The sequence below is a fragment of the Leptodactylus fuscus genome, chromosome 1 (genome assembly GCF_031893055.1).
Source record: "Leptodactylus fuscus isolate aLepFus1 chromosome 1, aLepFus1.hap2, whole genome shotgun sequence".
Lineage (NCBI taxonomy): Eukaryota > Metazoa > Chordata > Amphibia > Anura > Leptodactylidae > Leptodactylus > Leptodactylus fuscus.
The window spans coordinates 370,828,670-370,843,749 of NC_134265.1; the positions used below are offsets into that span (position 1 = coordinate 370,828,670).

Genomic DNA, 15,080 nt, shown 5'->3' on the forward strand with positions numbered 1-15,080 from the left:
GTTAACCCCTTAATAAATGCCTAGATCGCAGCCAATCCCACCACGGAATAGGCCACACCCCCATCAGCCCAGGCGCGATAAAACCCCCACCTAGGGCAGAACTACGAACCAACATCACACAAACCTGGAACCCCTAAAGGGACCTGAGCCCAATTATGGTACATGCCAGGCTTCAGACAAGACAACCATAGCCCCCATACCACCGATGGGGTCCTAGAAACACCCCCATAGGCCTCTAACCCCACCAACCCCAGGCCACAGACTCACGGCCACGACCAACTTATGGACGGGAGTCCCGCCACAAAGACACAGCACGTTCCACTCCGTCCCTGAGACCCAACATCCAGATGTCTGAACCAATCGCGTTCAGATGAACACCGTCCCGGCGTAAATGCACAATGGAAGGGACCTCCAACTCGCGGTGCCTCACCGCCACACCGCCATTACAAACCACGAAGCGAGAGACCACTCCTTTCACCCTGATGCGCCTCTTATCGATGCGTTTGTAGCAGACCTGGCGTGCCGCCACACGAGGCGCGCCACTATATCAGACCAAACCACAATTAAGCCTGGAAACTCCCGCATCAGGCGCAGCACACCAAACTTCACATCCCGAATGAGCTCCCTGGACGGGCGCAACCCCAGATCGTTACCCCCAACATGCAACACAACTGCCTGCGGGGGGCGGTCACCCCAGCTGTAATAATAATCTGGAGGGACCTGACTCCCAAGTCATACCACGGACGCCCAACCATCGCACGATCACATCCTCCCAATGCAGGCCAAGCTGCCGACCTTTCTGCTGCACCTCGGCCCGCAGGGCACCCTAAAAAACAAAGGAATGACCAAGGATCCAGACCAGGCAGGGACTGACAAAACAGAGACCAGAACCTTAATAATCAAACAAAACACCCGAAAGAGAAGAAAACCCCCAAACAACAGCGAACAAGACCCCCGGAAAACCCCCAAAACCATTCAAGACCACAAAGCAGGACGGACATATAGGCGGAAGCTATCGGACTCCCACCTGCCGATACGGCGCACCACCTCGTCTCCCAAACCTCACTGAGATGCCTCCATAGCCGACCCTATCCGTAACGAGTGCGTGCCGTATTCACCAGGCACCTCACCGACTACGCACAGAGCCTTCTTACAGACCGTAGTAAACTGAAAACGAGACAATGCCCCCCCAGACTCATGGCATAGAAAAGAACCCGGCTGAGGACTCCGGACCGCCAAGAAGTTGGACACAGACTGTGCAGGACAAACCCCAACAACAGATGCATATAAAACAGCAAGCCGCTCCCTACCCAACTGATCCACTTTGGACCGATGAAGGAAGCACTCCACCCGATCACCGAAAACAGCCACATCACCCCATTGCAACCCTCCAGCACCGGCCACCGAACCACTCACCAATTCACCTACCCGGAAGGCGCCAAAGAAGGCCAAAATAAAGGCCACGCCAAAGAGCAACGTCTCATAACTAGAAAACATAAACCCGGCAAGCAATCCAACAGACGGACTAGTAAACGAAAGGAGACCGGACGGCGGAGGCCCCTACGGGGAGCCCTGCACCTAAACCCCTTCATAGCCTGCCGCACGACAAAATCCTTGGAAACATCACGTACCCCTTGCAACCGACACAGAAAGGCCAAGCTCGCCAAACGCTGAGACATGACAGAAGCGGAGCGCCCTTCACAAACGCCCTGCCCACCCAGGACAAAAGCAGAACTGCACAATCCTCGTCAGACCAAACACCCCCAAAACACCGCCAATCACTCTCCCACACACGCCACACCTGCTGGTACCGCGCCCAAGTCACCGCCGAGACCGACTGCCGGATGAGCCCTGCCGCGGAACCGAAATCAGCGACCACAGACGGGGAGGGCAGTCCTCGCCCACCGCCGACGCCCCCGCAGCCAAGTCCTGGAACCTGCCAAACTGAAAGCGAGACAATGAGTCAGCCACGGAATTAGCCACGCCTGGAAGATGACGCGCAGACATTATAATATTCAAGTCCACGCAGCGCACCACCAAATGCCGCAACAGCGAAACCACAGGAGGAGAAGAGGCAGCAAAGTAATAACAAACACAGCAGCACTATCGCAACTATAACACACCTTGTGATCCCGAAACTCCTCACCCCACAGCTCGACGGCCACAACGATAGGACTGGACTCATTGCTGCCACCAAGAGATCTCTCCCCCTCCCCCACAGGTGTTCTATGGGATTCAGGGCTGGACTCATTGCTGCCACTTTACAAGTCTCCAGGGCTTTCTCTCACCACCATTTTCTAGTGCTGACCTGAAGTGTGTTTTGGGTCCTTGTCCTGCTGGAAGAGCCCTGACCTCTGAGGGAGACCCGGCTTTCTCACACTGGGCCCTACATGATGCTGCACAATGTGTTGGTCGTCTTCAGACTTCATAATGCCATGCACACGGTCAAGCAGTCCAGTGCCAGAGGCAGCAAAGCAACCCCAAACCATCAGGGACCTCCGCCATGTCTGACTGTAGGGGGCGTCTTCTTCTCTCTTTTTTTCATGTAATCTCTATGTTGAGGCCTTCTCCTACTTTTGTCTCCTCTGACCAGAGAACATTCTTCCAGAACGGTTTTGGCTTTCTCAGGTAAGTTTTGGCAAACTCCAGCCTGGCTTCTGTCTGTGGGTAAGAAGTGGGGTCTTCCTGGGTCTCCTACCATACAGTCCCTTCTCATTCAGACGCTGACGCTGGATAGTACGGGGTGACACTGTTGTACCCTCGGACTGCAGGACAGCTTGGACTTGTTTGGATGTTAGTCGAGGTTCTTTATCCGCCATCCGCACAATCTTGCGGTGAAATCTCTGGTCAATGTTTCTTCTCCGTCCACATCTAGGGAGGTTAGCCACAGGGCTATGGGCTTTACACTTCTTGATGACACTGCGCACGGTAGACACAGGAACATTCAGGGCTTTGGAGATGGACTTGTAGCCTTGAGATTGCTCAGGCTTCCTCACAATTTTGCTTCTCAAGTCCTCAGACAGTTCTTTGGTCTTCTTTCTTTTCTCCATGCTCAATGTGGTCACACAAGGACACAGGACAGAGGTGGAGTCAACTTTAATCCATTTCACCTGGCTGCAAGTGTGATTTAGTTATTGCCACCACCTGTTAGATGCCTCAGGTAAGTAACAGGTGCTGTTAATTACACAAATTACAGAAGCATCACATGATTTTTCAAACAGTGCCAATACTTTTGTCCACCCCCTTTTATGTTTGCAGTGGAATTATATCCAATTTGGCTTTTTGACAATTCTTTTTGTGGTTTTCCATTGAAGACAAATTAAATGAAGAAAATACCAAAGAATTTGTGATTGCAATTATTATCTGGAAGAACACGAGTATTATCTGACAGAACTGCAGGGGGGCCAATACTTTTGACCAACACTGTATATATCCTGTATATACAGCGGCTGTACACTTGCTCCCCCTCCTGGTACACAGGCAGTAGTGCTGGTGTTGCTGTGCTCTGTGACTATGACTCGCAGCACTTTCTCAGCTTGTCGCTGTGTTCTGTCGCCCCGCTGACAGTTTGCCTCTGTTTGTGTCGCACCTTCTCATCATCTGCAGTATTTACCGAGTGCTGAATAATAATCCGCTAAAGACGCAGCAGAGCGACCCCTGACCAAGAGTTACAGAGCAGGGCACTATATACACCGTATACTGTATGTATAGAAACAGGAGACGTGTCAGTATAGACATATACAGGTGACATAGTATAGAGAGGGATGTACCAGACGTCTCTGCACTATAGGACATAATACTGTGTGCAGGGGCCACTATGGGACATAATACTGTGTGCAGGGACCACTATGAGACATAATACTGTGTGCAGGGGCCACTATAGGACATAATACTGTGTGCAGGGGCCACTATGAGACATAATACTGTGTGCAGGGGCCACTATAGGACATAATACTGTGTGCAGGGGCCACTATGGGGGACATAATACTGTGTGCAGGGGCCACTATGGGACATAATACTGTGTGCAGGGGCCACTATAGGACATAATACTGTGTGCAGGGGCCACTATAGGACATAATACTGTGTGCAGCGGCCACTATGGGACATAATACTGTGTGCAGAGGCCACTATGGGACATAATACTGTGTGCAGGGGCCACTATGGGACATAATACTGTGTGCAGGGGACACTATGGGACATAATACTGTGTGCAGGGGCCACTATGGGACATAATACTGTGTGCAGGGGCCACTATGGGGTATAATACTGTGTGCAGGGGCCACTATGGGACATAATACTGTGTGCAGGGGCCACTATGGGACATAATACTGTGTGCAGGGGTCACTATGGGACATAATACTGTGTGCAGGGGCCACTATGGGACATAATACTGTGTGCAGGGGCCACTATGGGACATAATACTGTGTGCAGGGGCCACTATGGGGGATAATACTGTGTGCAGGGGTCACTATGGGACATAATACTGTGTGCAGGGGCCACTATGGGACATAATACTGTGTGCAGGGGCCACTATGGGACATAATACTGTGTGCAGGGGCCACTATGGGACATAATACTGTGTGCAGGGGCCACTATGGGACATAATACTGTGTGCAGGGGCCACTATGGGGGATAATACTGTGTGCAGGGGCCACTATGGGACATAATACTGTGTGCAGGGGTCACTATGGGACATAATACTGTGTGCAGGGACCACTATGGGACATAATACTGTGTGCAGGGGACACTATGGGGGATAATACTGTGTGCAGGGGCCACTATGGGGGATAATACTGTGTGCAGGGGCCACTATGGGGTATAATACTGTGTGTAGGGGCCACTATAGGACATAATACTGTGTGCAGGGACCACTATGGGGGATAATACTGTGTGCAGGGGCCACTATAGGACATAATACTGTGTGCAGGGGTCACTATGGGACATAATACTGTGTGCAGGGGCCACTATGGGGTATAATACTGTGTGCAGGGGCCACTATAGGACATAATACTGTGTGCAGGGGCCACTATAGGACATAATACTGTGTGCAGGGGCCACTATGGGACATAATACTGTGTGCAGGGGCCACTATGGGGGATAATACTGTGTGCAGGGGCCACTATGAGACATAATACTGTGTGCAGGGGCCACTATGGGACATAATACTGTGTGCAGGGGCCACTATGGGGGATAATACTGTGTGCAGGGGTCACTATGGGACATAATACTGTGTGCAGGGGCCACTATGGGGGATAATACTGTGTGCAGGGGCCACTATGGGACATAATACTGTGTGCAGGGGCCACTATGGGACATAATACTGTGTGCAGGGGCCACTATGGGACATAATACTGTGTGCAGGGGCCACTATGGGGGATAATACTGTGTGCAGGGGCCACTATGGGACATAATACTGTGTGCAGGGGCCACTATGGGACATAATACTGTGTGCAGGGGCCACTATGGGGGATAATACTGTGTGCAGGGGCCACTATGGGACATAATACTGTGTGCAGGGGCCACTATGGGACATAATACTGTGTGCAGGGGCCACTATGGGACACAACACTGTGTGCAGGGGACACTATGGGACATAATACTGTGTGCAGGGGCCACTATGGGGGATAATACTGTGTGCAGGGGCCACTATGGGACATAATACTGTGTGCAGAGGCCACTATGGGACATAATACTGTGTGCAGGGGCCACTATGGGACATAATACTGTGTGCAGGGGCCACTATGGGGGATAATACTGTGTGCAGGGGCCACTATGGGACATAATACTGTGTGCAGGGGCCACTATGGGGGATAATACTGTGTGCAGGGGCCACTATGGGACATAATACTGTGTGCAGGGGCCACTATGGGACATAATACTGTGTGCAGGGGCCACTATGGGACATAATACTGTGTGCAGGGGCCACTATGGGACATAATACTGTGTGCAGGGGCCACTATGGGACATAATACTGTGTGCAGAGGCCACTATGGGACATAATACTGTGTGCAGGGGCCACTATGGGACATAATACTGTGTGCAGGGGCCACTATGGGACATAATACTGTGTGCAGGGGCCACTATGGGACACAACACTGTGTGCAGGGGACACTATGGGACATAATACTGTGTGCAGGGGCCACTATGGGGGATAATACTGTGTGCAGGGGCCACTATGGGACATAATACTGTGTGCAGAGGCCACTATGGGACATAATACTGTGTGCAGGGGCCACTATGGGACATAATACTGTGTGCAGGGGCCACTATGGGGGATAATACTGTGTGCAGGGGCCACTATGGGACATAATACTGTGTGCAGGGGCCACTATGGGGGATAATACTGTGTGCAGGGGCCACTATGGGACATAATACTGTGTGCAGGGGCCACTATGGGACATAATACTGTGTGCAGGGGCCACTATGGGACATAATACTGTGTGCAGGGGCCACTATGGGACATAATACTGTGTGCAGGGGCCACTATGGGACATAATACTGTGTGCAGAGGCCACTATGGGACATAATACTGTGTGCAGGGGCCACTATGGGACATAATACTGTGTGCAGGGGCCACTATGGGACATAATACTGTGTGCAGGGGCCACTATGGGACATAATACTGTGTGCAGGGGCCACTATGGGGGATAATACTGTGTGCAGGGGCCACTATGGGACATAATACTGTGTGCAGGGGCCACTATGGGACATAATACTGTGTGCAGGGGGCACTATGGGACATAATACTGTGTGCAGGGACCACTATGGACATAATACTGTGTGCAGGGGCTACTATGGGACACAATACTGTGTGCAGGGGCCACTATGGGACATAATACTGTGTGCAGGGGCCACTATGGGACATAATACTGTGTGCAGGGGCCACTATGGGACATAATACTGTGTGCAGGGGCCACTATAGGGCATAATACTGTGTGCAGGGGTCACTATGGGACATAATACTGTGTGCAGGGGCCACTATGGGACATAATACTGTGTGCAGGGGCCACTATGGGACATAATACTGTGTGCAGGGGTCACTATGGGACATAATACTGTGTGCAGGGGCCACTATGGGACATAATACTGTGTGCAGGGGCCACTATAGGGCATAATACTGTGTGCAGGGGCCACTATGGGACATAATACTGTGTGCAGGGGCCACTATAGGGCATAATACTGTGTGCAGGGGTCACTATGGGACATAATACTGTGTGCAGGGGCCACTATGGGACATAATACTGTGTGCAGGGGCCACTATGGGACATAATACTGTGTGCAGGGGTCACTATGGGGGATAATACTGTGTGCAGGGGCCACTATAGGGCATAATACTGTGTGCAGGGGTCACTATGGGACATAATACTGTGTGCAGGGGCCACTATGGGACATAATACTGTGTGCAGGGGTCACTATGGGACATAATACTGTGTGCAGGGGTCACTATGGGACATAATACTGTGTGCAGGGGCCACTATGGGACATAATACTGTGTGCAGGGGTCACTATGGGACATAATACTGTGTGCAGGGGCCACTATGGGGGATAATACTGTGTGCAGGGGTCACTATGGGACATAATACTGTGTGCAGGGGCCACTATGGGGGATAATACTGTGTGCAGGGGCCACTATGGGACATAATACTGTGTGCAGGGGCCACTATGGGACATAATACTGTGTGCAGGGGCCACTATGGGACATAATACTGTGTGCAGGGGCCACTATGGGACATAATACTGTGTGTAGGGGCCACTATAGGACATAATACTGTGTGCAGGGGCCACTATGGGACATAATACTGTGTGCAGGGGCCACTATGGGGGATAATACTGTGTGTAGGGGCCACTATAGGACATAATACTGTGTGCAGGGGTCACTATGAGACATAACACTGTGTGCAGGGGCCACTATGGGACATAATACTGTGTGCAGGGGTCACTATGGGACATAATACTGTGTGCAGGGGTCACTATGGGACATAATACTGTGTGCAGGGGCCACTATGGGGTATAATACTGTGTGCAGGGGCCACTATGGGACATAATACTGTGTGCAGGGGCCACTATGGGGGATAATACTGTGTGCAGGGGCCACTATGGGACATAATACTGTGTGCAGGGGCCACTATGGGGTATAATACTGTGTGCAGGGGTCACTATGGGACATAATACTGTGTGCAGGGGCCACTATGGGACATAATACTGTGTGCAGGGGCCACTATGGGACATAATACTGTGTGCAGGGGTCACTATGGGACATAATACTGTGTGCAGGGACCACTATGGGACACAATACTGTGTGCAGGGGCCACTATGGGGTATAATACTGTGTGCAGGGGTCACTATGGGACATAATACTGTGTGCAGGGGTCACTATGGGGGATAATACTGTGTGCAGGGGTCACTATGGGGGATAATACTGTGTGCAGGGGCCACTATGGGACATAATACTGTGTGCAGGGGCCACTATGGGACACAATACTGTGTGCAGGGGCCACTATGGGACATAATACTGTGTGCAGGGGCCACTATGGGACATAATACTGTGTGCAGGGGCCACTATGGGGTATAATACTGTGTGCAGGGGCCACTATGGGACATAATACTGTGTGCAGGGGCCACTATGGGGCATAATACTGTGTGCAGGGGCCACTATGGGACATAATACTGTGTGCAGGGGTCACTATGGGACATAATACTGTGTGCAGGGGCCACTATGGGGGATAATACTGTGTGCAGGGGCCACTATGGGACATAATACTGTGTGCAGGGGCCACTATGGGACATAATACTGTGTGCAGGGGCCACTATGGGGATAATACTGTGTGCAGGGGCCACTATGGGACATAATACTGTGTGCAGGGGCCACTATGGGACATAATACTGTGTGCAGGGGCCACTATGGGACATAATACTGTGTGCAGGGGCCACTATGGGACATAATACTGTGTGCAGGGGCCACTATGGGGATAATACTGTGTGCAGGGACCACTATGGGGCATAATACTGTGTGCAGGGGCCACTATGGGACATAATACTGTGTGCAGGGGCCACTATGGACATAATACTGTGTGCAGGGGCCACTATGGGACATAATACTGTGTGCAGGGGCCACTATGGGGGATAATACTGTGTGCAGGGGCCACTATGGGGGATAATACTGTGTGCAGGGGCCACTATGGGGATAATACTGTGTGCAGGGGCCACTATGGGGATAATACTGTGTGCAGGGGCCACTATGGGACATAATACTGTGTGCAGGGGCCAATATGAGACATAATACTGTGTGCAGGGGCCACTATGGGGGATAATACTGTGTGCAGGGGCCACTATGGGACATAATACTGTGTGCAGGGGCCACTATGGGACATAATACTGTGTGCAGGGGCCACTATGGGACATAATACTGTGTGCAGGGGCCACTATGGGACACAATACTGTGTGCAGGGGACACTATGGGACATAATACTGTGTGCAGGGGCCACTATGGGGGATAATACTGTGTGCAGGGGCCACTATGGGACATAATACTGTGTGCAGAGGCCACTATGGGACATAATACTGTGTGCAGGGCCACTATGGGACATAATACTGTGTGCAGGGGCCACTATGGGACATAATACTGTGTGCAGGGGCCACTATGGGACATAATACTGTGTGCAGGGGCCACTATGGGACATAATACTGTGTGCAGGGGGCACTATGGGACATAATACTGTGTGCAGGGGCTACTATGGGACACAATACTGTGTGCAGGGGCCACTATGGACATAATACTGTGTGCAGGGGCCACTATGGGACATAATACTGTGTGCAGGGGCCACTATAGGGCATAATACTGTGTGCAGGGGCCACTATGGGACATAATACTGTGTGCAGGGGTCACTATGGGACATAATACTGTGTGCAGGGGTCACTATGGGACATAATACTGTGTGCAAGGGGCCACTATGGGACATAATACTGTGTGCAGGGGTCACTATGGGACATAATACTGTGTGCAGGGGTCACTATGGGACATAATACTGTGTGCAGGGGCCACTATGGGACATAATACTGTGTGCAGGGGCCACTATGGGACATAATACTGTGTGCAGGGGTCACTATGGGACATAATACTGTGTGCAGGGGCCACTATGGGGATAATACTGTGTGCAGGGGCCACTATGGGACATAATACTGTGTGCAGGGGCCACTATGGGACATAATACTGTGTGCAGGGGCCACTATGGGGGATAATACTGTGTGCAGGGGCCACTATGGGACATAATACTGTGTGCAGGGGCCAATATGAGACATAATACTGTGTGCAGGGGCCACTATGGGGGATAATACTGTGTGCAGGGGCCACTATGGGGGATAATACTGTGTGCAGGGACCACTATGGGACATAATACTGTGTGCAGGGGCCACTATGGGACATAATACTGTGTGCAGGGGCCACTATGGGACACAATACTGTGTGCAGGGGACACTATGGGACATAATACTGTGTGCAGGGGCCACTATGGGGGATAATACTGTGTGCAGGGGCCACTATGGGACATAATACTGTGTGCAGAGGCCACTATGGGACATAATACTGTGTGCAGGGGCCACTATGGGACATAATACTGTGTGCAGGGGCCACTATGGGACATAATACTGTGTGCAGGGGCCACTATGGGACATAATACTGTGTGCAGGGGCCACTATGGGACATAATACTGTGTGCAGGGGGCACTATGGGACATAATACTGTGTGCAGGGGCCACTATGGGACATAATACTGTGTGCAGGGGCCACTATGGGGCATAATACTGTGTGCAGGGGCCACTATGGGACATAATACTGTGTGCAGGGGTCACTATGGGACATAATACTGTGTGCAGGGGCCACTATGGGGGATAATACTGTGTGCAGGGGCCACTATGGGACATAATACTGTGTGCAGGGGCCACTATGGGACATAATACTGTGTGCAGGGGCCACTATGGGGGATAATACTGTGTGCAGGGGCCACTATGGGACATAATACTGTGTGCAGGGGCCAATATGAGACATAATACTGTGTGCAGGGGCCACTATGGGGGATAATACTGTGTGCAGGGGCCACTATGGGGGATAATACTGTGTGCAGGGACCACTATGGGACATAATACTGTGTGCAGGGGCCACTATGGGACATAATACTGTGTGCAGGGGCCACTATGGGACACAATACTGTGTGCAGGGGACACTATGGGACATAATACTGTGTGCAGGGGCCACTATGGGGGATAATACTGTGTGCAGGGGCCACTATGGGACATAATACTGTGTGCAGAGGCCACTATGGGACATAATACTGTGTGCAGGGGCCACTATGGGACATAATACTGTGTGCAGGGGCCACTATGGGACATAATACTGTGTGCAGGGGCCACTATGGGACATAATACTGTGTGCAGGGGCCACTATGGGACATAATACTGTGTGCAGGGGGCACTATGGGACATAATACTGTGTGCAGGGGCTACTATGGGACACAATACTGTGTGCAGGGGCCACTATGGGACATAATACTGTGTGCAGGGGCCACTATGGGACATAATACTGTGTGCAGGGGCCACTATAGGGCATAATACTGTGTGCAGGGGCCACTATGGGACATAATACTGTGTGCAGGGGTCACTATGGGACATAATACTGTGTGCAGGGGTCACTATGGGACATAATACTGTGTGCAGGGGCCACTATGGGACATAATACTGTGTGCAGGGGTCACTATGGGACATAATACTGTGTGCAGGGGTCACTATGGGACATAATACTGTGTGCAGGGGCCACTATGGGACATAATACTGTGTGCAGGGGTCACTATGGGACATAATACTGTGTGCAGGGGCCACTATGGGACATAATACTGTGTGCAGGGGTCACTATGGGACATAATACTGTGTGCAGGGGCCACTATGGGACATAATACTGTGTGCAGGGGCCACTATGGGACATAATACTGTGTGCAGGGGCCACTATGGGACATAATACTGTGTGCAGGGGCCACTATGGGACATAATACTGTGTGCAGGGGCCACTATGGGACATAATACTGTGTGCAGGGGCCACTATGGGACATAATACTGTGTGTAGGGGCCACTATAGGACATAATACTGTGTGCAGGGGTCACTATGATACATAACACTGTGTGCAGGGGCCACTATGGGACATAATACTGTGTGCAGGGGTCACTATGGGACATAATACTGTGTGCAGGGGCCACTATGGGACATAATACTGTGTGCAGGGGCCACTATGGGGGATAATACTGTGTGCAGGGGCCACTATGGGACATAATACTGTGTGCAGGGGTCACTATGGGACATAATACTGTGTGCAGGGGCCACTATGGGGGATAATACTGTGTGCAGGGGCCACTATGGGGGATAATACTGTGTGCAGGGGCCACTATGGGACATAATACTGTGTGCAGGGGCCACTATGGGGGATAATACTGTGTGCAGGGGCCACTATGGGACATAATACTGTGTGCAGGGGCCACTATGGGACATAATACTGTGTGCAGGGGCCACTATGGGACATAATACTGTGTGCAGGGGCCACTATGGGGTATAATACTGTGTGCAGGGACCACTATGGGGCATAATACTGTGTGCAGGGGCCACTATGGGACATAATACTGTGTGCAGGGGCCACTATGGGACATAATACTGTGTGCAGGGGCCACTATGGGGTATAATACTGTGTGCAGGGACCACTATGGGACACAATACTGTGTGCAGGGGCCACTATGGGGTATAATACTGTGTGCAGGGGTCACTATGGGACATAATACTGTGTGCAGGGGCCACTATGGGGGATAATACTGTGTGCAGGGGCCACTATGGGACATAATACTGTGTGCAGGGGCCACTATGGGACATAATACTGTGTGCAGGGGCCACTATGGGACATAATACGGTGTGCAGGGGCCACTATGGGGTATAATACTGTGTGCAGGGACCACTATGGGACACAATACTGTGTGCAGGGGTCACTATGGGACATAATACTGTGTGCAGGGGTCACTATGGGACATAATACTGTGTGCAGGGGCCAATATGGGACACAATACTGTGTGCGGGGGCCACTATGGGACATAATACTGTGTGCAGGGGCCAATATGGGACACAATACTGTGTGCAGGGGTCACTATGGGGGATAATACTGTGTGCAGGGGTCACTATGGGACATAATACTGTGTGCAGGGGTCACTATGGGACACAATACTGTGTGCAGGGGCCACTATGGGACATAATACTGTGTGCAGGGGCCACTATGGGACATAATACTGTGTGCAGGGGCCACTATGGGGTATAATACTGTGTGCAGGGGCCACTATGGGACATAATACTGTGTGCAGGGGCCACTATGGGGCATAATACTGTGTGCAGGGGCCACTATGGGACATAATACTGTGTGCAGGGGCCACTATGGGACATAATACTGTGTGCAGGGGCCACTATGGGGGATAATACTGTGTGCAGGGGCCACTATGGGGGATAATACTGTGTGCAGGGGCCACTATGGGACATAATACTGTGTGCAGGGGCCACTATGGGACATAATACTGTGTGCAGGGGCCACTATGGGACATAATACTGTGTGCAGGGGCCACTATGGGGGATAATACTGTGTGCAGGGGCCACTATGGGACATAATACTGTGTGCAGGGGCCACTATGGGACATAATACTGTGTGCAGGGGCCACTATGGGACATAATACTGTGTGCAGGGGCCACTATGGGGTATAATACTGTGTGCAGGGACCACTATGGGGCATAATACTGTGTGCAGGGGCCACTATGGGACATAATACTGTGTGCAGGGGCCACTATGGGACATAATACTGTGTGCAGGGGCCACTATGGGGACATAATACTGTGTGCAGGGGTCACTATGGGGGATAATACTGTGTGCAGGGGCCACTATGGGACATAATACTGTGTGCAGGGTCCACTATGGGGTATAATACTGTGTGCAGGGGTCACTATGGGGGATAATACTGTGTGCAGGGGCCACTATGGGACATAATACTGTGTGCAGGGGCCACTATGGGACATAATACTGTGTGCAGGGGCCACTATGGGGACATAATACTGTGTGCAGGGTCCACTATGGGACATAATACTGTGTGCAGGGGCCACTATGGGGGATAATACTGTGTGCAGGGTCCACTATGGGACATAATACTGTGTGCAGGGGTCACTATGGGGGATAATACTGTGTGCAGGGGCCACTATGGGGCATAATACTGTGTGCAGGGGCCACTATGGGGGATAATACTGTGTGCAGGGGACACTATGGGACATAATACTGTGTGCAGGGACCACTATGGGGAATAATACTGTGTGCAGGGGTCACTATGGGACATAATACTGTGTGCAGGGGACACTATGGGGGATAATACTGTGTGCAGGGGCCACTATGGGACATAATACTGTGTGCAGGGGCCACTATGGGACATAATACTGTGTGCAGGGGCCACTATGGGGTATAATACTGTGTGCAGGGGTCACTATGGGACATAATACTGTGTGCAGGGGACACTATGGGGGATAATACTGTGTGCAGGGGCCACTATGGGACATAATACTGTGTGCAGGGGCCACTATGGGACATAATACTGTGTGCAGGGGCCACTATGGGGGATAATACTGTGTGCAGGGTTCACTATGGGGGATAATACTGTGTGCAGGGGCCACTATGGGACATAATACTGTGTGCAGGGGCCACTATGGGGCATAATACTGTGTGCAGGGGTCACTATGGGACATAATACTGTGTGCAGGGGCCACTATGGGGGATAATTCTGTGTGCAGGGACCACTATGGGGCATAATACTGTGTGCAGGGGCCACTATGGGACATAATACTGTGTGCAGGGACCACTATGGGGCATAATACTGTGTGCAGGGGCCACTATGGGACATAATACTGTGTGCAGGGGTCACTATGGGGAATAATACTGTGTGCAGGGGCCACTATGGGGTATAATACTGTGTGCAGTGACCACTATGGGGTATAATACTGTGTGTAGGGGCCACTATGGGACATAATAA

The 15,080-nt window shown here is 51.5% G+C and overlaps 1 protein-coding gene across 1 annotated transcript in view; it reads right to left on the minus strand.

Moving 5' to 3' along the window:
* Nucleotides 1–280: 280 nt before the first annotated feature.
* LOC142189580 (transcription factor COE1-A-like) overlaps nucleotides 281–15,080 on the minus strand; it is a 100,689-nt gene continuing 85,889 nt past the window's right edge. The window contains exons 6-8 of the mRNA XM_075262193.1: nucleotides 1,429–1,486; nucleotides 753–826; nucleotides 281–542 (exon numbers count right to left, since the gene is read on the minus strand). Coding sequence (XP_075118294.1) covers nucleotides 281–542; nucleotides 753–826; nucleotides 1,429–1,486 — 394 coding nt within the window. The remainder of the gene's footprint in view (nucleotides 543–752; nucleotides 827–1,428; nucleotides 1,487–15,080) is intronic.